The 23,144-nt window shown below is 34.3% G+C and overlaps 5 protein-coding genes and 1 pseudogene across 6 annotated transcripts; 4 read left to right on the top strand and 2 right to left on the bottom strand.

The window, feature by feature from the left end:
• Positions 1-590: 590 nt before the first annotated feature.
• Positions 591-2,336, top strand: LOC124442702 (annotated as a pseudogene).
• A 1,940-nt stretch (positions 2,337-4,276) lies between these two features.
• Positions 4,277-5,995, top strand: LOC124442520 (stimulator of interferon genes protein-like). The gene has a single exon (XM_046993027.1). It carries the CDS (start codon positions 4,693-4,695, stop codon positions 5,533-5,535), a length of 843 nt encoding a protein of 280 aa, XP_046848983.1. The 5' UTR covers positions 4,277-4,692; the 3' UTR covers positions 5,536-5,995.
• Positions 5,996-6,480: 485 nt separating this feature from the next.
• On the bottom strand, positions 6,481-11,910 carry LOC124442519 (centrosomal protein of 85 kDa-like). Of its 2 annotated transcripts, none has more exons than XM_046993025.1 (15): positions 11,804-11,910; positions 11,079-11,361; positions 10,109-10,276; positions 9,950-10,041; positions 9,495-9,571; positions 9,353-9,428; positions 9,169-9,262; positions 8,935-8,995; positions 8,734-8,842; positions 8,366-8,458; positions 8,126-8,203; positions 7,527-7,589; positions 7,403-7,459; positions 7,206-7,305; positions 6,481-6,884 (listed from the first exon to the last, which is right to left on the bottom strand). In XM_046993025.1, the coding sequence occupies exons 4-15, from the start codon at positions 9,986-9,988 to the stop codon at positions 6,688-6,690; spliced, it is 1,044 nt and encodes a 347-aa protein (XP_046848981.1). In that variant the 5' UTR covers positions 9,989-10,041; positions 10,109-10,276; positions 11,079-11,361; positions 11,804-11,910; the 3' UTR covers positions 6,481-6,687. The 2 variants fall into 2 exon arrangements, with proteins under 2 accessions (XP_046848981.1, XP_046848982.1); XM_046993026.1 differs by having other exon boundaries at positions 6,481-6,842.
• A 65-nt stretch (positions 11,911-11,975) lies between these two features.
• On the top strand, positions 11,976-13,404 carry LOC124442215 (MRN complex-interacting protein-like). The gene is made up of 3 exons (XM_046992698.1): positions 11,976-12,143; positions 12,422-12,701; positions 12,955-13,404. Exons 1-3 carry the CDS (start codon positions 12,087-12,089, stop codon positions 13,047-13,049), a joined length of 432 nt encoding a protein of 143 aa, XP_046848654.1. The 5' UTR covers positions 11,976-12,086; the 3' UTR covers positions 13,050-13,404.
• Positions 13,405-13,460: 56 nt separating this feature from the next.
• LOC124442275 (ATP synthase subunit O, mitochondrial-like) lies at positions 13,461-17,595 on the top strand. The gene is made up of 7 exons (XM_046992775.1): positions 13,461-13,533; positions 13,710-13,754; positions 14,327-14,437; positions 14,631-14,703; positions 14,878-14,937; positions 16,193-16,392; positions 17,357-17,595. Exons 1-7 carry the CDS (start codon positions 13,483-13,485, stop codon positions 17,471-17,473), a joined length of 657 nt encoding a protein of 218 aa, XP_046848731.1. The 5' UTR covers positions 13,461-13,482; the 3' UTR covers positions 17,474-17,595.
• A 657-nt stretch (positions 17,596-18,252) lies between these two features.
• Positions 18,253-23,068, bottom strand: LOC124442274 (cyclin-dependent kinase 8-like). Its single transcript, XM_046992774.1, has 12 exons — positions 22,788-23,068; positions 22,555-22,627; positions 22,164-22,274; positions 21,953-22,093; positions 21,813-21,870; positions 21,614-21,745; positions 21,053-21,196; positions 20,714-20,783; positions 20,568-20,640; positions 19,495-19,592; positions 19,294-19,369; positions 18,253-18,815 (listed from the first exon to the last, which is right to left on the bottom strand). The coding sequence occupies exons 1-12, from the start codon at positions 22,931-22,933 to the stop codon at positions 18,582-18,584; spliced, it is 1,356 nt and encodes a 451-aa protein (XP_046848730.1). The 5' UTR covers positions 22,934-23,068; the 3' UTR covers positions 18,253-18,581.
• Between the last annotated feature and the right edge of the window lie 76 nt (positions 23,069-23,144).

Raw genomic sequence — 23,144 nt, 5'->3', positions numbered from 1 at the left:
TAAGACATGGATTATATTGACGGATTGCATCGTAGTTTAGATCACTGAACTATAATAGAGTTATAATGGTTTAGATAAAGACGAGTTAAGGATTAAGACTAGGAGTTACTAATTGAAAATACTGCTGCCAAAATTTTAGAGGAAAACCCGTGTTTCAAAAATCTTACATGATCTGATTGATTCCTCTCGAAATTTTGCTGCATTTACTGCTCTTTGTCTTTTTTCACTGCAAAATTAATGTAAGAACTATATTGATCTTTAATTGTAAAAATATCCAGGATGTATGATAAAGAACGTATGTTATATGTAATAAATTTATAGGCAATAAGAAGTTATGATAAACACTATGTTCCTACACCAATGGCTGCACGATACACAACAAATAAAAAATTATAAAAGTTAAAAAAATATTAAATACACTACAGTTTACCAAAGCAATTTCTGAAGAAAAGTTGCATACAAAGTAAATCGAGTTCGCTTATTTTTGAGCTGGTAGATCTCGTGGGTCGCGTGCTTTATTATAAACCTTTTTGTCGCTCATAAAGAGAATTGTAACATTCAAATTTTTCCATGCCCATATATGGTAATTTCTTTGGAATAGCTATCTCATATGCTCGTAGGAAAGCAGTCAGTCAGAACAAATATCTTCCGCAGAGGCTAGAAAGAGAGAATTGGTTAAATTTGCGGCCTTATCATCATAAAAACTCGAGATTACGTTTATGGCAAAGTTCTAAATGGCTAATGGCGAATTTTGGAAGGTCGTTTCAAAGAAGAATGTCAATGGCAACTACAGCGTCGCTTTAACCATATTGCTTAATGAGCTCTGAAAATGACTGTAATAGAACAAGAAAATTCACCGGTAATTTACACGCAGTTTACATCTCTTCCTGAAAAGCGAGGCGCGAGAGCCAAATACGTAACTTCTGTTTTATCTTTCGTTACTGCGTTAGTGGTGTTGATATTTTGTTTTATTTATCCCAATTACTTCGACGATGAGCGTACATTTCAAGTCATCAAGGAGGGAAACACGACGGGAAAATACGTCTTAAGCAAAGAAATTCTTGGATTCTCCTTTTCACTTTCAAGCGCATTAAGTTTGTTTGGTGTCGTACTTGGAACGTTTATTGAACGGCTTTCGCTCGTTGCTGAAGAATACAAGCATAGAAAACAGCGTTATGGCGGAATTTAGAAAGCGATGTTTAAAGCTTGTTTTAGTGGAATTTTTTGGCGTCCGGTATGTTTTCTTATGATATTGGCTGGTGTATTATTAGTATGGACTGCTATGGTCTTTATCAGACACTTCTACACAGGTAAGCCCATCTTTGAGATTCAATATCTTGTTTGTATCTTTGGTGGAAGTGCTGTTGGTCCTCTAGTCACGTATCTATTTGATCTTAACACGCAATCTGACGTTCATATTTCGAAGATTCTTGAAGAAAAACAAACATTCGTTGCAAGCGGGCTCGCATGGCATTACTACTTTAATCATCTCAAATTCGCACTGCCAGCCTTCAAAAAAGCTGCGGGTTCGTTGAAAAATTTAAACAGTGATAAGTTAGTATTGCTCATACCAGTTAACTTCTGCACTGATCATGAATTGGAAAAGATCGATAATAAAATTTATCCTGTCGGGCAAAAAAAGGAACGTGATTGTTCGTTTGGAATATACAATTTGAAAGCGGGCGATAAAAAACGCAAGTTTGCCATACAATTTGTTAAAGCGCCTTTAAACACTTTAAGAGAAATGTGCAAATTAGAGGAAATTTGCGCTGTAACAAAACAAACTTTTGAAGAGCAAGTTAAGTTATTTCATCGTACTTTGTATGAATTTTTGAGTAATCCACCGGACAGTGCCGGAAGAGAAGCGTGCATATTTGTGACTTATGATTACGAAAACTTAGATATTTTAAAGAAAGGAGGTCTTAATTAATATATAGACATTGCTGAAAATTCGTGTGATAAGATTGATGGTAGAATTCCTGGGGTCGTTGTAGCTAAGAGACGTATACCAACCGATTACAGAGGAAAATCTTCAAACGCGAAGAAAACTGACTTGGATACTTCGAGTTCATCAAACAAAACAGTTAGAGTAAGGAACAAGAACAGAACTCCTGTCCATGGAAGAATAGAAGAAATGCAAGCTCTTGATACAGTTAGGCAAGGAGCAGTTCAAGAAAGTCGGGCAAAGAAACGTTAAGCATTCATAACTTTTTACATCCTTTTGTGGCTCCATTGTCGTATATCGACTTAACTCTTTCAAATTGAAATCATGAATTGAAGTGGCATTTAAAAGTTTTTCACATAAATAAATGAATAAATTAGTATATTTGTCGTCATCTGTGTTACAGCTCAATTAGGTTTTTTCACTCTTAACGCCGTCAACGTCCTTTTCTCGGAGCATTTCTTTGTACCATCTCTGCCTGACTCTCACCTATATTTATTTCATCTTGATTTGGTACAAATTAAAGTCTTGTTTTAAGCATCATCTCTTCGTTTGTGATTGATTGTCATCTTTCCTTGTCTTCATTAAAAACATGCGGAAGTAAAATTTTTGGATTTCACCGAAGCAGAGTGGCATTTGATGATAAGTCTGTAGAAATGCATCGTACCATTTAATTTTATAGCTATCTTCATTTTGGTTTTTAACAGCTCTTTGAGGAATTACACAATTGTCATTCACCTTGACAAATAAGCTGTTCACAGAAATATTTAAGTTTGTAACCTTTTGTCCACAACCAAGTCTTTGTTTTACATACTAGCTGAAGTCAATTCTGCCAAAATTTTGCGTTATCTATATATATTGTCACACGTAAATTGTTTTAACGCAAAAAGTTTTTTTTATGTTATCTTGATGTACATACATTCTGATATAAATACATACTTTATGCACAAAGAATATTATCTTTTACACAAAATTATTTAACACACAACTAAATTATATATTAAGTATACTTATGTTGAGCAATTAGAATATTTCACAATACAGAATGTTTATCATATTGTTACGTTTGTACTCTCTTTTACATAAGGAACCGTACAGTAATTTATATCGTTTTATTGCATGGTGCAGTTGCCTTCTAAATGATTTGCTAGTTCTTCGGCATATTGATCTGTTAGAGAAACTTCAAAGAAGAGAAAACAAATAAGACATGCAGTTATTCATACAGCAATATTTCGAATTTATTGGAAATTAATCATGACATTGGATTTACAAGTTAACTGTGGGAATGTTTATGTGTGTAGTGACATTCTTTTGAAGGAAGAGTGAATATGTTGGGAAGGGTTAGTTGATTGTGTAGATGTAAAATCGAAGAATGATACTTCTTCGCTGTTAAATTTGTAAATTTGTTAATTGTGAAAAAGAGAATTGTTGATCAATCCTCTTTCCCATCGCCAGAAACGTTCCATGATGAAGGACAAAGAAATGAGAATGAACCAGTTAGGCATGAAAAAAACCTAAGCAACGCTTTCGAACAAGGGCTACTTCAAAGTATAATAGCTTGGAATGGTCATAAAATCAATGAACTGACCTGTTGTGCCTTACAGTAAAGATAATTCCAAATCTCTTTCGTTTTCTTTTGGTATAACCTCGTTCTATCTCTTAGTTTATTTACGTTATGTCTTAGCTTTTAGACTGCAAAATGGAAAATGAGACGTAAAATTGGAATCCCTCTAGCAAACACAAACTGCATATCTCAGAAACGTTTGGGAGAACTCTTCAGCAGTTGCAAACTGTCGACCTTCGGTCGCGGGCTTGGATTTATCTTCTTTCGAATTCTCCCAACGGTCTCCTTGCAAACACTTTAAACATCTTTTATTTCTTACATGATAAATTCAGTGAAAATATAATAAGCAATAGGAATGTTTGCTCAATGCTCGGAGCCAACACCCTCGCTAACTGCCTAAATTCACTGCATCCAACAGGGAATGCTGGCTCAAGAACAAATTTGGCCTATTGTTGGAATCCTGGGGCCGGTTGCACGAAGCGTTATCCATTGAATAGCAAGTTTTTTTAAGCTTTTATAAAACCTTTAAAAAACAAAAAGTATTAGATTCAAACTAAGCAATGACTGAAATAAAACATTGTTTCGAAAATTACGAAATTTCTTTGTGGTAAGAAGAATATAAGCACCTTTTTTACAAGTTTGAAAATTTTTGCTATCCAATGGATAACACTATTAAGGCTTCGTGCAACCGCCCCCTGGTTACTAGCCTTGCAAAACTGTTGGCCGCTCATGACGTGGCAGCTATCGTGTGTGTAATTGTATGTGTTGTATTGTAATGCGATGCAGGCTAAACGAAAACTATCTTTGAAAACAAATACTACATCAGAGAGAGAAAAAATTGTTTGAATTTTACGGTATTATATCTTTACCACATCGCGAGATTTCTTTGACGGCAAAGTTTACAATAATTTATTCACAAATTTTGGATTTTGCAATAATAATGTTGATGTCAATTACGGGCAAGTATTGCTGAGACAGGAAGTCGTAAAGCATTGAAAATGGCTGTCATAGAACAAGAAAATTCTCCGATGATTAAAACACACTTTACATCTCTTCCTGAAAAGCGTGAGACGAGAGCAAAATATGTTTCTTCTGTAATATTTTGTCTTTGGTTGCAGTGTCACTGGTTCTAATATTTGGTTTTATTTTGTATTCCAATGAGTACGACTTCGAGCGTACATACTATATGAAAGAGGGAAATACAACAGGAAAATACTTCACCAGGAAAGAAATTCTAACGTTCCCAATTATATTTTCAACTGCATTAAGTTTGTTTGGCTTCTTACTTAGAACATTAGTTGATCGTCTTTCACTCGTCGCTGAAGAATACAAACATAAAAAACAGCGTTATGGCGGAAGTTGGACAAAGATGATCGAAGCTTGTTTTGGTGGAGTTTTTTCGGGTCTAGTATTTCCACTGATAATACTGGGTGTAATATCAATCATTCTAACAATTGCCGTCCGTTTCGACAAGTCTTGGGTTGAGATTCAATATCTTGTGTGTATATTTAGTGGAATTGGTATTGGTTATTTAGTTATGCAGTTATTCAATTTAAATACGCAATCTGAAATTCATATCTCAACGATTCTAGAAGAAAATCAAAGTTTCGTTTCGAACGGACTAGCCTGGCATTACTACATCAATCATCTCAAATTCACTGCCAGCCTTCAAAAAGCTGCTAGTTCGTTGAAGAATTTAAACAGTGATAAGTTACTATTACTCATACCAGTTGACTGCTACACTCATCATGAATTGAAAAAGATCGATAATAAAATTTATCCTTTCGGGCAAAAACGAAGAAAATTTTCGTTTGGAATATACAATTTGAAAGCGGGCAATAAAAAACGCAAGTTTGCTATACAATATGTTAAAGCGCCTTTAAACACTTTAAGAGAAATGCGCTGGAAGGAAAATGAGGCTGTAAGAAAGGAAACTTTGAAAGAGCAAGTTAAATTATTCTATCGCAAGTTGTATGAAATTTTGAAAGATCCACCGGACGGTGGCTGTAGAAAGCGTGCATATTTGTGACTTATGATTACGAAAACTTGGATATTTTAAAGAATGGAGGTCTGGCCAAATGTATCATAGATACTGTTGAAAATTCGTATGATGAGATGGAAGGTAGTTTTCCTGGGGTCGTTGAACCTAAGAGACGTACACCAACCGATGACAAAGGAAAATCTTCAAACGCAAAGAAAACTGACTCGGATACTTCGAGTTCATCAAACAAAACAAATAGAAAAGGGAACAAAAACAGAAATCCTGTCCATGGAAGAATAGAAGAAATGCAAGATCTTGATACAGTTAGGCAAGGAGCAGTTCAAGAAAGTCGGGCAAAGAAACGTTAAACATTCATAATTTTTTACATCCTTTTGTGGCTCCATTGTCGTATATCGACTTAACTCTTTCAAATTGAAATCATGAATTGAAATGGGCATTTTAAAACTTTTCACTAAAATAAATGAATAAATTTTAATATTTGTCGTCATCTGTGTGTCAGCTCAATTAAGTTTTTCCACTCTAACGCCGTTAACCTCAGTTACGTTACTTTCTGAGACTTCTTCATAGAATTTATTGTACTGTCTCTGCCTACTCTCACCTTTATTAATTTCATCTTGATTTGGGACAATTTAAAGCCCTGTTTTAAACATCACCTCCCCGTTTTGGACGATTATAATTTTTCCTCGTCTTCATTATAAACAGAAGTATATAATTTTTGGTTTTCATCTAACCAGAGTGGCACGTGATAATAAGTCTGACGAAATGCATCGTATCACTTTTAATTTTATAGCTGGTTTTTAACAGTTCTTTGAAGAATCACACAATTGTCATTCACAACGACAAATACACTGTTCACAGCAATATTCAAGTTTGTAACCATAACTAAGTCTTTGTTTAATATAGTCTTACTAGCCAAGGATAATGCTGCCAAAATTTTTCGTTATCCATATATATATTGTCACACGTAAACAGTTTGAAGGAAACTGTTTTTATTTTAATTTCGTGTACATATACATTCTGATATAAATACATACTTTCTATACACAAAGAAAAATACCTTTTACACAAAATAATTTAACACGCAAGTAAATTATATATTAAGTATATTTATGTTGAGCAAATAGAAAATTTCAAAATACTCTCTTCTACATAAGGAACGGTACAGAAATTTATATCGTTTTATTGCATGGTGCAGTTGCCTTCTAAATTATTAGCTAGCTCTTCGGCATATTGATCTGTTAGAAACGTTTGAAATTCGTCAATATCTTTTGATAGTTCGTTCACTTCTTCAGTGAGCAGCTGTTCGTCGTGGTTTCTTAAAGAATCACCAGCACCTATTGAGTAGTTTGATTTTTTTGAAAACGGAGAAGCACCATCTAAAGTTGATTGCAGTATAGCATATAATTTTCTATGATTTGAGAACGATCAATGGCGGAATAGTGTACACAGTACAAACATATTTCACAAGAGATTATTGTGAAATGGGAAAATCATTGTTCAAGAATTTAATAGATTATAGAAGCATTGCTGATCAATTCTCCTTCCTATAGTAAAAAACATTCCTTTGCAAAAGACAATGAAACAGATTGAATCAAGCGCACATCAATTATACATAAAAGAGGCGCTTAAAAACTCCGGTTACTTTAAAATAAGACATCTTGGAATCGTCATAAAATCAAAAACCACTTGCAACTGACCTGCTGTACCTAAGAGTAAAGATAATTCCAAATCTCTTCCTTCTTTTCTCTGTTGGTACAATCTCATTATGTCCTTTAGTTTATTTACGTTTCGTCTTAACTGTTGGAAAAAAATCATATGATATGTTTAAGAAGAGGCATAATAGAGAACTGTTTGCCGATTAAACTCTCCTATCACCCTCGATCCTTTGATGTACCTGTTTGTATATTTTTCTATTAGTTTCAACGGTTTCTTTGGTATTAATGATTTGCATCTGTAAGAAAGAGTTAACTGTTGCGAAACACACTCGAAGAACACAAAATATAACATCAATATATTGCCTTTTTAAGCTTGTCGTTAATGTCCAACTTTTCTTCTACGAGATTCTGACATTGTGACGATAACTACAGAAAATAGACAAAAACTGTTGAAGGTTTTACTGTAAGGATATTTAACATAGCTTTAGATTTAATGCTTCTTTATATAGTTCAAATGCTTTGTTTGGTCAGGCCCTTCGTGTTGCATCATCCTAAGAAAGCTAAGGGTTCGGCTAATTTTCCGACTAAAATTTCAAGGACATTTCAAAGACCTTTTAAGTCAAACACATCGATTTTCAAGGAGTAAAATTCAAATTTATTCGGCTATATCCCTGAGGTAGTCAGCAAGCGTTTTATGCAGTTTCAAGTAATTATGTAAGACACGTAACATGCATATACGCTTACTAAAGACAGAGGAGTTCCAAATTTGCCATCATAATGAAAAATGGAAAATCACTATTACCGAATGAATATTCAAGTGGGTTTCAAGGAGTTTGACATTTGTCTATTTCAAGGGCTTTTCAAGTGCTCTTAACAAACTGCAATTTTGATTCAAGGGCTTTTTAAGGAGTTTAAAGCGTAGCGCGAGCCCTGAAAGCTAGTTTTAGACGATTAACTCTTACTTGCTTCATAGAACTTTTAAGTTCACTAATGTTTAATTCTTTCTTCGAAATCTCTTCACGCAAGGCGGCAACTGTATCCTTGAGATAATAAACAGCAACACAAAATATTTCATCAAAATTTATAAACGCTTCAAAGTTGCATTTAACGAAGGAGCCCAAATATACGAAATTATAATTTTTGAATTTTGTCCTACAGTATCATTGAACATCGCTCACTATCTCTCGCTTTCCTCAGCTAACCTCTTCTTGCGACAAACGTTGCTCTAATTTCTTCTGTGATTCTTGGGATTGAAGATAAAACTGTTTTTGTTTCCTCTGCTTTTCATTGATCAACTACAACAATATGAAACGATATAAGGAAGAGATTAATGATCAGAGCATGCGCAGTAGCCTTTATCAAGAGTAAGTTGATGAGCTGTTGGTAAGATAGAAAGAGCAAGTTGCAAATACAGTTACATATCATTATACTGTGTATAAGATGGCTATAAACGGCTTTACGTGATTTAGGGCTATTTGGGACGGTTTTAGATAGGAAAATTACGTAAGTCGGCGAATTGGATAAAGGTGGCTGATGGGAAAATCCTCGTTATAAAGAATGATTGAAAAACCTTTTCCATTTTTTCTATATCTGCCTGAAGTCTTTCATTTTCAAACATAACATGTTCCAGTTCCAACGCCTTGGAGTGAGCATCGTCGTTCTTCATTTTATCCTGAAGACTAAATACAACAACAGGAGCAACAATGAAATGAAACAAACCATACATAGAACCAAAAATATCTGAGTAAAATAAGGAAGAAAATGTGCAAACCTTTTCACCATGCGTCTTAAATCGAAGTTTTCTCTTTCAAATCTGTCGGCATTCAAAGCCTAAATTGAGACATTTAATATATCAACAGAATGCGTTAGCAGTGTTAGCTACACAGTCGTTTCAAATCTGTCGGCATTCAAAGCCTAAATTGAGACATTTAATATATCAACAAAATGCGTTAGCGGGGTTAGCTACACAGTCGTTTCCTTTGTAACAGCTGGCTGTTTTCCGACCTTTCTTCAAGATCTTTGCGACCGGAAGTAAATTTTTCTTCATTCTCCTTAATCTGTTCTTGAAGTTTACAACAAAGGTGTTTCCAATGTTTAGACTAGAGAAAATGACAGCGAAGGTTGAATTTCTTTCAATTGAAATTTAATACGACGATGTTTCATAACAAAAATAGCTCTAGAAATGATACTTTATTTCGTAGCTTCCTAAATTCGTCAGACGTCGGCAAATCCCCGACATATTTGTCCAGATTCTCGATTCTCATCCTAAAATCGAGAAAAATACGAATAAAATCCTAAGCATTAAAGCACAAACAAACAATCATTTCGTACGTTAGTTCACTCTTCTCTTCGGCCAGTCTTTTGATTTCTCTCTTCGTTTTTTCAAGTTCTAAATCCTTCGCATTTATCTAAATTAAAAGTGATTCCTCTTTTCATGATTACTTTCATGCAATTACATTTTTGTAGATTTAGATCGTCCAGGTTAGTAGAGTCCTGAGAAGGACTGTTGATGTTAACTGATATTTAACTATACTACCATTCACTTAACAGATGCAAAAAACTCATATTTTATAGTCAATATTTTACATTAACTTTAATAACTTGCCAGATCTTGATATTTTTTGTACCATTCACTTAACAGACGCAAAAACTCAAATTTTATACTCAATATTTTAAATTAACTTTAATAAATTGCCAGATCTTGATATTTTTTTGTACCATTCACTTAACAGATGCAAAAACTCATATTTTATACTCAATATTTTAAATTAACTTTAATAACTTGCCAGATCTTGATATTTTTTTTGCCTCGGCAGACTTCTCATTTAAAGTCTCTTGAAGAACTTTTTCAAACTTTTCCAATTCGTACTCGGCATCGCTGAACGAAGAAATTAATCGGTAGAAAGTAATTCGTCGAAAGCTAACCAAAAGTTAACTGTGCATACCCTAAATTTCTCCTTAATTTCTCAACTTCGTATTTTGGAGCAGTTTCAGCTTCAAGTCTTGCACGCAAATGCTCGACATCTCTCTCCCGATCCTGCAATTTCCTCAGGAGATCATTAGAATTTCTTTCGTCCAATTGTTTCTCAAGTTTCGCTATGTATGTCGACTGCCTGTAATTTTGTAAATGACGGAAAATTTTTGAGGTAAACTTTTCTCGGAGAATGCAAAATCAATGTACCTGTAAGCAGAGATACGTTTAATTGAAAAAATTCTACTAAAGAGATATTTCTGCTTCAGAATTTTCATATGTTCCAGTAAACTTTTGCCAAGTGCATATGGCAAAACAAACAATTATCATGCTTGATCTAAACCTGTTCTGTGACATATATGATCATATGAATATGATACAAGAGACAATCAAGATGAATTGTAAGAGAAGTTAAGGAATACATTTTTGCCAAAAGCAGAAATTTCTTGCTAGATTTATTGTGAAATCTGTACACACATATAGTATGGATTTCAATCTCAAGTTTCTATAGTGTCTATAGTAAGTTTCTATAGTGTCTATAAGAAGTTTTTTTATTGTCTATTTTTATTCATAATCAAATGCACTGTTTGGCAGGAGGTAGTATGTCATTGATGTGCAACAGTTCTGACAGGAAGGCAGAGGAAGTAGAAACCATTCCCCTCCCTTTCCCTCCCCTCCTCTTATGGTAAAATACATTCAAAGCTATGGGCTTCATTTTACAAGTCAAAATATTAAAAACAGTACTATCTAAGTATCATGTTCTGGCATCAACCCTCCCCCAAACAACAAATAAACCAGGTTGGCATTGACAATTGATAATAACATGTATTTTTTGGTTTTCTACATTTTCAGGACCAACACCTCCACACGCACATGTATCAAAAATCACTGCATCATTGACATTAAAAATTATATATATATTCTCTTGAAAGACAGAGACTTACTTTTCCATGACATCCTTGTTCTTCACGAGCAAAATGTTCTTCGCTTGGATCTGATCAATCAAAGTACTTGCAATGTTTGTATTGTTGACAGACCATGAAGGGTTGCTAGGGAAACCAGCTCGCTGGTTGAACATGGTGCCTGGTGTTGCAGCTTGAGGATGAAGAGGACGAGAATTGTAGATACAGTATTGCTCATAGTTAGTTACTGTTTCTTCATTTCGATTGCCGAGGTAAAAATTATGTGGATTTTGGCGATGCGTTGAGTCACCATGTACAGCTGAGTCTAAACAACCAGAGGACAACACAATTTGGTAATAAAAAAGACTTGAACAGAAAACTTGTTGACATACAGTTTTTGAATTAATTTAAATGAAAATGTTACAATTAAAGCGCAATTTTAAGCTAACAACTTATCAATTCATTTTTTCACAAAACATAGCAATTTTATGAAAACAAAACGTTAACTTTCAATTTTACCTAGATTCGCTAAAAGAGAGCGTTTAACTGCTATTTCATTCAACGATAATCAAAATATAATAAATGTTTGTTACATGATTACCAGCTCACGAAAAATAATTAATTTATATAAACGTAAACATTTAGTATAATAAGCATGACGTCCGATTGTCGGATGACCAGATTTTAAATCACTTGAGTTATAACATGAATGTTTCATTTAATTTGAGTTATTACACTAGCCAAAGAAAGAGATGAATAATCCTTACACATGTTAGACATCGTTCCATAGACTTTTTTCCGATCCTTTTCGACGTATCTTCCAATCTTATTGACATAAATAACTGTCGCTCTTATTCATTACCAAAGATGAATTGTAAACTAGATAATAAATTATAAATTGCGATTTGTTTTCGGGATAGCTCGTGATTGGTTCGTTTTGCCGGGAGTCTCCGACGCGCCATTTTCAAAATAGAGATCTTCAATATCTTAAATATAAATATCAAAATATGTATTTGTTTTCTTTATTAACTCAATGTTTTTTGTAGAAATATGGTAGAAATTTGCGTTGTGAGATGTTTTTCCTGTGAGACATTCCAAGGACAACAGGTACGTTGCTCAAATGAGCCATTTTAGCTGTCTTGGTCAATGGATATATTATGGAATGAGCGCTTTTAGCCTCTTGCTAAATCTTGACTTGTTAGAAAGCTCAAAACCAGTTCGCTTTTTTTATTTAACTGTTAAAATAGCACAGTTCTATTTCTAAAACTGTTCAAGAATCAACAGAAAAACATACTAGTACAATCATTCAAATAATCAACATTTCCACTCAGTCACTCTTGTGAACTCATCTACTGTCAAAAGTACATATTTCGTTTTTGTACAAGGTCAAAAAAGGAAAGAAATGGACATGTAAAGTTTGTGGTGAAAAGCAATCTTTCAAAAAAATCTTTGCTCAAGGAAATGGTAAAGAATGCAGACATGTTGTGCAGAAATTGAATATGATGAAAGGAAGTTTGGAGCAAGAAGCACTTGAAGAAGAATATGTAGAAAATAGTGGGGAAGTTTTATGTTTTGAGGAAGAAGCCACCAATGAATTCTTTGTCAGAAGGAAAGAAAGTAAATGGGAAAAATTTATTGGAGAGAAGAAGGCATCAATAAACACTAGTATGCTAATTTTGTTTGTTGTATAAATTGTCTTTCATGCAATAGTTCTTCGTGTAGAGGTGGAATGATGTTGAATGGCTTATTTCTAAATATATTTTAATTTGAAATACATCATAGTACTGTTATTTTACTTATTAGAGTTTCAAATTTCTATTTGTGAACTACATATGCACCTTAAGACTACCCCACCCCCCTCAGTCAAATTTAAAGAAACATCATAGGCCTTAGTGGTTTCAATTTTAAATTTTTACAGATATTGTTGAAGTGGAAGATGGAAATTTTGACGACAATGATCATTCTTTCACAACTGAACGGATGTTTTTGATAAATGCAATAGTAATCAAATAAAAGAAAAGAAAAGTTGAGAGCTAATGTGAATGAAAGGAAGAAAATTTCTCATTCAAATGATGACAACAACTTGGGAGGAGGGCTGAATGCAAAATGAATATTTTTATCTGGAAATTCTCGACAAAATGCTCTGAATTGTGTGAAAACGACAGTGGAAACACCACGTGAAAAAGTTCCCAAAGTTAATGTTTGTCAAAACAAATTTTCCAAGTGGTCAAAATATACATGAATTAAAATGAAATTAATATAAGCACGAAACGCTTCGGTGTATTTATCGGACTTATAAATTGGTTATTTTTCATCGAAATATTATTTTTAAAAAGTTTTGCAAAGTAAAAGTGGAACGCAAAGCAAACAAAACTGTTTGTGTGACGTCATACTCTCGTTTCTCTCGTGTTGGAGTAGGAGTCTGGGAACGACCAGGAATTTCAAGATGGCGAGTTTCACCGGCTTGAAAACTGTACAGAAAGCTGGATTAATTTCGGTAAAGATGGATTGTATTGATTGATTTGTGTATTATTTGGTAGTTAACGTTTTACATAAATTCGTGGTCTTTTGTTTGCTAACTTTTATACTTGCTTTCGTCGGAATTTCGTTCAATTTATCGCGTTGTTTATGAATTTATATTGAATTCACTGATTTGTCCTTTATAATTTTTAGCTGCGCTTATTCAGCACTAATGTGGCTAAAACATCACAAGTAAAGGTATGGAAGGATTCAATGCTCCGTTTTTGTGTTTTATATGCTTCATTGTCGATCTATACGCTTTATATACGCGACATTACAGACAGTACATTTATGATTTACACTTATTTAACTTAGAATTGTGACCATGGATATACCGGGCGGAAAGCAAACTTTAAATATAAATATCAAAGCCCAGCAAAGTGCTTTTAAAATAGCCATTTAATGCATAATAAAGAAATATTTATTTAAAAGTGTAACGTTTCGTCTTGACTCTCAAGACATCATCAGACAATATTGAATTAAGTGTATAGAGGGTTTGTGTGATGATGTCTTGAGAGTCAAGACGAAACGTTACACTAAATAAATATTTCATTTTATGCATTAAATGGCTCTTTAAAAACTTACTGGCTTTGATATTTAACTTAGTTGATTTTACAAATGACAAGTTATTACATCAAACACTGCGACAACAGTTAGAGCATGGTGCTTCTCCTTTAAAGATTATGCAATCAGTCTTTCTTATGACATGTTGTGTTTGAAAATTGAAAGTGTATCTTATGTCAGTATAAAATATTATTTTTGATAAATAGGCTCCAGTGAAGGTATTTGGTATTGAAGGACGTTATGCGCATGCGTTGTACTCTGCTGCTTCAAAGAGCAAACAATTGGAGAAAGTTGAAGGAGAACTTGTTAAGATTGAGGTACATATATTTTGCTTTGATTTCTATTTTGATGTTTTTATGTGAAGGTTGTGTTAAAGTTGTTGTGTGGTTGGTCGGTTGTGAAGCTCAGATTTTTTTACAAAATATTTTATTCATGTAAATTCCTGTTTTTGAAATTCAAAATCAATTGCAAAAGCAATGTACATAGTATTGTGGCTCATATTTGTTTTAGGGTTTACTTAAGACTGATCCCAAACTTTCTGCCTTTTTGAAAGATCCTACATTGAATAAAATCAAAAAGCAAAGTAAGTGAAAAAATGGCCAACCACCTTTTCCTCCATAACCCCCCAACCTCAAACTTTCCCTCACTTACCCCCAACCTCACCCTTCACCACTCCCTTCAGACCCACCATGCTCACCCTTCTCCCACCTTTTTTCTTGTCCAAAATGTGTGTTGTAATGATGTTGTTTTGTTTTAGGTGCGCTTCAGGATGCCTTCAAGAAATTGAAGTTCTCCGATCTTACTATCAATCTTTTTGGTTTGTATTGAATATATGTTCCTAATGTGTTCAAAAATATTAACCTTGTATTTGATGCTGCAATGTATTTTTTCATTCTCTTCAATTTCATAGATTTTGTCATTTATCATTAACATGTGTGATGCAGTCATCAATTGCAATTTAACCTTCAGATTATATATTCATACATGTTGAACTATTTGAGCACACTGGAGAGCCATTTTACTGAATTAACATAATGTACACTGAAATTTTTCTCTTTCTTAAAATATCCTCTCAAACATAAGCAACAGAGCTCTCAGGGTGTGAAATTTGAATTTAAAGTATACACATGGATGAATATCAGTGTTTTAGAATTTGGTATCTCTTCTGATGATTTACTATCCCAATTGTCCCTTCTGATAATCAAGCATCCCAATTATCCCTTCCGATAATCTAGTATCCCAATTATCCCTTCCGATAATCTAGTATACCAACTATCCCTTCCGATAATCTAGTGTACTAACTATCCCTTCCAATAATCTAGTATACCAACTATCCCTTCCGATAATCTAGTATCCCAATTATCCCTTCCGATAATCTTGTATACCAACTATCCCTTCCAATAATCTAGTATTGCAAGTATGGATACATAACAAGTTGGTTTTTCTTAGTTCAAAGTCAGATACAACATAATCTATGTTTGGTCTTTCGTCAGATTATTATTATCATAGAAGTTCCTTTCAGAATCTGCAAAGGAATTTCCACTCAGAAATTTATTTTTTACTGAAATGTTGTTTAATTATTACAGTTTAATTCTGTATCTGCTTATCATGGATACCTACCTACTGGACATGTGTTACAGCACTAACACATGATGAATCAAAATACGAGACCAGTAAAAACGTTAATTCCTGTCCCGTTATCGAAAATTGGGGTATCGGAGCATTGGGATACAAGCAGTGACGTAGCCAGCCCGCAAGCGTAGCCAGCCTGCAAGCGTAGCCAGCCCGCAAGTTTTGGCTGCGCTATGTAAATTTTAGATCATTGACATTGTTCATTTCTTTAAAGATCTGTTGTTTTACAGTGAGTGAAGACAGAAAAATTAACATAGTAGGACCAAATTTGCGGCTGGCTACCTCACGGGATACAAGTAAATTAAACTCTTGTGGATATCAGGATATGTTCATGCAAATTTCATACCCTGCCGCCCACTTGTTTACTATTTATTCTCAAGGGTATAAAAGCATTGTTAAAGTCTTGTGTTGTATTGTAAGACTTGAGTTTTATTCACCAGGTGCCTTGGCAGAGAATAACAGACTTTCATTGTCGAGCAATGTCCTCAAAGCTTACATGCAAATTATGTCTGCTCATCGCAAGGAGGTTCCTTGTGTGGTGACCACAGCTAAACCATTGGATGCTTCAAACATGAGAGAATTGCAGCAGTCCTTGAAGAGTTTTGTTAAACCAGATGAAACTCTTAAAATTGAGACAAAGGTTTGTGTATTACGTCAGTTTAGGATGTTGTGTTTTCATGTGTGTACAATTATTGCTTAAAGAACTGTAGAAAAAGGAAGAATATGAAATATTATATGGAAGAATATATTAGTTGAAATTGTTCAGGGAAGAGTAAAATTTACGTTTCTGCCAAAAAGATGTGAATACAACCTACCTTTCTGCTCTTACAACCTACCTTTCTGCCAATGACAAATGACAAATAGCTCCAATGACAAATAATTTGTACCTCTACATTCATTTCATGTATGCGTTCATGTACACATGACCAGAAATTTTTCTTCAATAAACACAACACTGTTTAGATATCACCTACAAAGTTTATCATATTTGACTTGTATTTGCTTATCGTACTTGTTTTGCCGGCTGTAGACATTACCTATACTCTGTGCTTTTGAGCGTATATTTCGAGGAAAGATGACGTCATACATGCAATCTTGACCAAACCCCCCCTCCCCCGCATGCTTCGTATGTATTAACGTCTTTTTGAAAGAAATGTGTGTTTCACTCATCCGTTACGACTAATGTATTATTTTCCGCCGACTGAGGAACAAAAAAGGCGGAAAATGTTTCACACACCCTAGGGAGCCGATTGTGAATCGGTGATGGCGGGTAGTGTAGGTTATATTTAGCACAATTTGTTGTTGCATCCGCACAGCTTGACTAGAGTACCACCCGTCCACCCGGGTGGAACAATATAGAAATATGTATATTGGTAACTAAGACTGTTCAGTTTTAGGCTGCAACTCTTAGGAGCAGGGACTCTTAGCCGATGTAATGATATCTGTATTAGCTGTTTTTTTATGAATGTAATAAATGTCAAGCTTGCTGCGGATTGGCTGCAAAAACTCCCGGATATGCGTGAGAAGATAATATTTCCTCAAAACTCTCACTAAATTCTGTCATTTTTACGAGCAATCCTGATGATTTTATTTTGCACTGCTAGATCGATCCGGCAATTATTGGTGGTATGATCGTTAACATAGCAGATAAGTACGTAGATATGTCTATATCGACAAAGATAAAGAAAATAACAACGGCCATGGAGGCTTCACTGAATTGAGGAAAGTACATTTGGATTTAATGCATTTTGGAAAAACCATTGCCTTCATAAAAAGACTTGTGTAAAAGTCTGTATGTTACCTCCGAGAGAATATTATTTCAATACATTCTATGTTTGTTGAAGGAGGTGTTGATTATTCTGCTTTGTTGACTGATCTTGTGATTCTATTTTCATCATAAAGCCTGTTTCAAACGTCTCATCTTACATTCGCCGAATGCATTTAAAACAAAAGAAAATGAGATTCTTTTTTATGTATTGTTTTGAATGCATTCGGCTCATGTAAAATGCGACGTTTGAAACAGGCCTAGATATCATCATTCTAAAATAATGCTACAAAATGTCGTTTGAAACAGGCCTACATATCATCATTCTAAAATAATACTACAAAATGTCGTTTGAAAGAGGCCTAGATATCATCATTCTAAACTAATGCTACAAAATGACGTTTTAAACAGGCCTAGATATCATCATTCTAAAATACTACAAAATGTCGTTTGAAACAGGCCTAGATATCATCATTCTAAACTAATGCTACAAAATGACGTTTGAAACAGGCCTAGATATCATCATTCTAAAATAATACTACAAAATGACGTTTGAAACAGGCCTAGATATCATTCTAAAATAATGCTACAAAATGCAAAATGGAAAGTTTTCAAAGAACACTAACCATAACACATAACCTGTCATCACCCATTATTTGAATATTCTCTTATTACATTTTGAGATTAAAGATCTTAAAGGGTAACAATGGCACGACAGCAAGTCTATCAGTCAAGTATTGAGTAAATTTATAACATTTAAAAATGGGGTAACAACATTTGAAAGGACAAAAAAAAAGGATAAAAATCACTTTGGACCATCTAACTATTTGTTTTCTCACGCAAAAGGATTTCGAAGAGGCCAAAATCATTTTTTTAAGGCCAACTGGCGAGTCTGTTAAAAATGTTTATTTGAGACTTTAAAAATTTATATGAGGTATTTTTACATAATTTTTTAAATAAATTATGACGCAGACGGTCATCGCAGTCTCAAATATTCTACCCCCCCTGACTTCGACTAGTAAACGATTGGTAATTCTCTTTCAAGAGAGTTTCATGTCCGTTCATTAAAATCGACGCTGTGGTAAGAACTGGTTAGCGGGAGAACTGTATAGTCCTAGTGGACGTTGATTGTTGCTAGTTCTATTGTTTTGTTGATTATTGTGGGATTGCTGGTGAGGATTGTGATTATTTGATGTCTGATAAGTAAACGACGCGTGTCCCTTTTGTCCATGATTACCCCCAGATGTACGCATTCTCTTGTTGGCTGGATGATCTTGATTGCCTTGTTTACTACCAGCCTAAGTAAAACGTAAAATCATGTAGCAAATGGCAAAATGTGTTAACTTTTAAAACCTAAATCTTGACTTTTAAAACCTAAATCTTGACTTTTAAAACCTAAATCTTGATTTTTAAAACCTAAATCTTAAGTTCTAAAACTTATCTATTTATTTGATTTTACTGTTAATCAGCCTGGCAGTCATAAAAAGATGCGTCTATTAAAATGATCCATAGAATACATAAGACAAAACAGACATGTTATAAGGATAACGTAGTCTAAATATAACGGCGTAAGTCCTGACAGTTTATGACAAGTTTTACTACATGAGCAAACGGATTTCCAAGTTTGCGGATCATCCACATCGTAAAACGTAAAGCAAAAGTTGTTCTACGTACTTGAATACAGCTTTGATTTCTACAGCTTTTCAAGATACAAGAAAATTCCTAACGGTACAGGGCATGTATGTCCTACGAAAGCTTTATAGTTTAACGACTTACCTTGTTTGATTTTGTTTCATCTTCTTCGTTTATAAATTCTCGCACGGGATACGGTATTGGATCTGGTCCAAATGCACTGAAAGGTAGAAATGATTACGTAGTTCACCACGTGATCAGAGAATAACACGTACATTGTCCATTATATTCAACGCTTTAGTGCAATATACCATCCATCTTTTTTCAGTAAATAAAAGGACATACTCTGAAAGTGGTAATGGTTCTTCCCTAAAGTAACCATCTTGTAAAGCTTGCTCGGCCGTCATTCGTTTATTCGGATCCATCACAAGTAGACGACTGAGCTATTACAAAAAAGAACATGTTTCAATGCTAGAGCCATTCCCCCATAGCTTTATCGCGACGCGCTAATTCTAAAGAGGAATCTTTTAAGTAGTGATGGGCGATACCGCTAGCATCGATACGATACGATACCGATTACTTTTTTTAAAAAGTATCGAGGTATCGATTACTAAAGCAATTACTTTCTCCAATTTCGAAAATAAACGTCTGAGTCACTTGATAAAGATCTGATAATGGATTTGCTAAAGTGTGGCCTTATATACTTCAACAATACGACGAAATCTTTATTTTTCTTGTCTTAAATTACAAACTGTCTTAACATTATTAAGCGTAACGATAAATTTTCAGAAGCTGTATAAATTCGAATTGAAAAAATTGGTTACATGTTATTACTCTGAAGGCGAGATCTCGAAGTGTATTGATTAGTAAAACTGAATAAAATATTAAAATAATAAAACAGAGAAAAAACAACATGTTTGTCAAAACCAATAATGAAAAGGAAGACAAACTTACATAATAATGAAATTTTAAAAGTAATCGAAGTCCTTTTCGATACGACGTAGTATCAACTACTTCAGGATTAGGCTTGGTATCGATACCAAGTAATCGATAATCGCCCATCACTTGTAAGATATAATGAGGAATTTCATCGCATTGTTTTTAAATGCATTCGGCTGATGTAAAGTTTGACGTTTGAAACATTCCAAAAGACATGTATATATGAATGGAAAAAGAGAAAAATTGATAGCAATGTAAAAACGGTTTTTAAACATATGTAATCATCGGTGAAGTAATGTGTCAAACGATAGCAAAGATGTCTTCAGTCATGAGCGTATTAAACGTGATTTGTGATTTCCAATCACACATCAGAAATCTTTTTAAGGCCTTTTCTAGAAGGTTGACACTCATACGATTTAACGAATATATTCCAGATTTATTTTCACCAATTGACAAATATTCTAGAAAGTGAAGCTTACCAACTGAAATGCTTTACTTTCTTGATGTACTTTGTATTTCTCCATGTAAGATGAAAGCTGAGATGTACTGTAACTACACAAGCACAATACGACTTGTGACAATGATGGCAGCTTTACAATTTACCATCGAGAGAGTGAAGGTTTACCTGTTTTTCTTGAAATCTTTCATTAACGTTGGATGTTCTGGCATTCGCTTTATATCTTCCCAATCTCTCTCTAAAAGTGAACGAATATCCTTCAATGTCATATTTGCCGTTTATCTATCACCTAGAGACCCAATGTATTATGGATGCTCTGGTGAAATCCTTGTGCAGGATCTTGTATGATCATACAAGATCCTACCAGCATCCTATAAGACCTCTACGATCCAGTTAGGATCCTAAACAGGATTCTAAGTACATAGAATTTTTAACCAGGTGTGCAAGCCAGCTTGTGGGGTACAAGTTAAATTTTATATGAACTTATATTGCATTATCATCTCTTACCTTGTGGAAAACCCATCACTTGAAATATTCTATCCAACTGTTCTTTATGGTAGGGGTTGCTTGTCTTTATGTCCTCTTGTCGACAATGAAAAATTGGCTCCGATGTCAAAAGCTCAGCAAAAATACAACCTATTGCCCATATATCTATGCAATCAAATGACAAAATGGAATCAATAATATTTCAAACAGTTTAATATCCAAAATTCTTATCATTTAACAATTTATATAGGTTGCAAGGATAACATGTAATCCCTCTATATACCTCTACACACCTATACATACCTCTACATATGCATATATACCTCTACATATGTATATATACCTCTACATACCTATACATACCTACACTACATACACACCAACACAATACAAACCTATACATGCCTATACACACCTATACATACCTATACATATCTATACATACCTAAACATACCTACACTACATACATACCAACACAATACAAACCTATACATACCTATACACACCTATACACACCTATACATACCTATACATACCTACACCACATACATACCAATACAACAATATAAACCTACACATACCTATTGCCTTGGTATAATGTCGTGCTCCGAGCAACAATTCGGGTGATCGATACCAAAAGGTGACGACGACTGGATCAAGATCAGCCAAAGGTTTTAGAGGATTGTTGAACAAACGAGCAAAACCCATATCAGCTAGACAAGACATCACATTAAATGTGAGAAATGAAAACTACAGAGAAGTTGCAATGAACTGTTTTACCAATCTTTACTGTCCCTCTTTCAGGGCCTTCACCCATAACAAGTATATTAGCTGGCTTCTATAAACACAAATGATATGCAACCCTTAACAGCAAGTTCTCCCAACCATGATGTCTTCAAAACATCCATGTCATAACATACCAAATCTCGGTGAAGGATCCAATTTGAATGAAGATAATGTATTCCGTCAAGTATTTGATACAGTAAAGATTTGATCGTTGCTTTGGCAACAGGACACGGTTTCTTTTGTGCCTTGTAACTGCGATGATACTTAATGATATGCTGAAAAAATTTAACCAAATCAAGCAACATGATTGGCTGGTTTGGCTAATCCAATGAGAATGTATTGTACCCATAAGTCATGTTCAGCATAGTCAAAAAGAAGCCAAACTTTACGATCACTGTGCGATAAAAAGACTCTTTGCAAGGATATGACATTTGGATGGTGGAGTTCACGTAATAACTGCAAGAGTGTAAAAGAAATTTTGAAATGCACATATGTTGTTCTTGTATGCATGATTTATAAAGGTGGTGCTGAATCCCAGGCACAAAATCATGGCAAAAAATTAGATATAGGAAATGATTTGATGATTAGTTTCATAAAGATTAGTTTCAGCCCTTTAAACTCTTGGCCGGGGGGTTTAGTATACTCAACTCATAAAGATTTAAAAGACAAAATCAATAACTAGTAATCAATAACATATTTCGTAATTTTTATAGTTCTGCTACAACATGGAACATACAGCAATTTCACGGCACGCTGACATCGAAATCCCTGTTCCTTCGATCAACTTCAAGGCGTATTCTTTTTCCGAGCTAAATGATTCAAAGACAAATCTCTCATTTATAAAACATCAGTCACAGACCAGTGTAAATCTTCTAACATTCGAATAAAAAGCATCAATATTTACAGCAATAGCAATAGAATGAAGAAAAAATGAAGGAATGGGGAGAATAGCCAAAGTCTTTAACTTACCTCGCTTTTTCGCCTTGTTTTGTTTTAATTTTGGCCTTGTAAACATGACCGTATGTCCCGCGACCAATTTTACAGCCTTCGTAATCAAACATGTCTTCAACCTTGTCGCGTTCTTCGCTCATCTGACGCTTGTATTCGTAATCCATTTCGGTAAGTGTTTTCTTTTATGAATTTAGTGTCCACCATTGATAATTGTACATTTCTAAACATAAACATTTCACGAGTAACCTTTGCCAGGGGGGTGGAAAGACTAAAGAGCTCTCTTCCCTTGCGGTGATTATGAAAAGAAAAAATGCAAAATTCATTCAATTCTTCAACAGTTTTACAACATTGCCACTACAGAATACATTTTTCACC

Source organism: Xenia sp. Carnegie-2017, unplaced genomic scaffold (assembly GCF_021976095.1).
Source record: "Xenia sp. Carnegie-2017 unplaced genomic scaffold, XeniaSp_v1 HiC_scaffold_20, whole genome shotgun sequence".
NCBI lineage: Eukaryota > Metazoa > Cnidaria > Anthozoa > Malacalcyonacea > Xeniidae > Xenia > Xenia sp. Carnegie-2017.
This window is presented reverse-complemented; position numbering and strand designations above follow the sequence as displayed.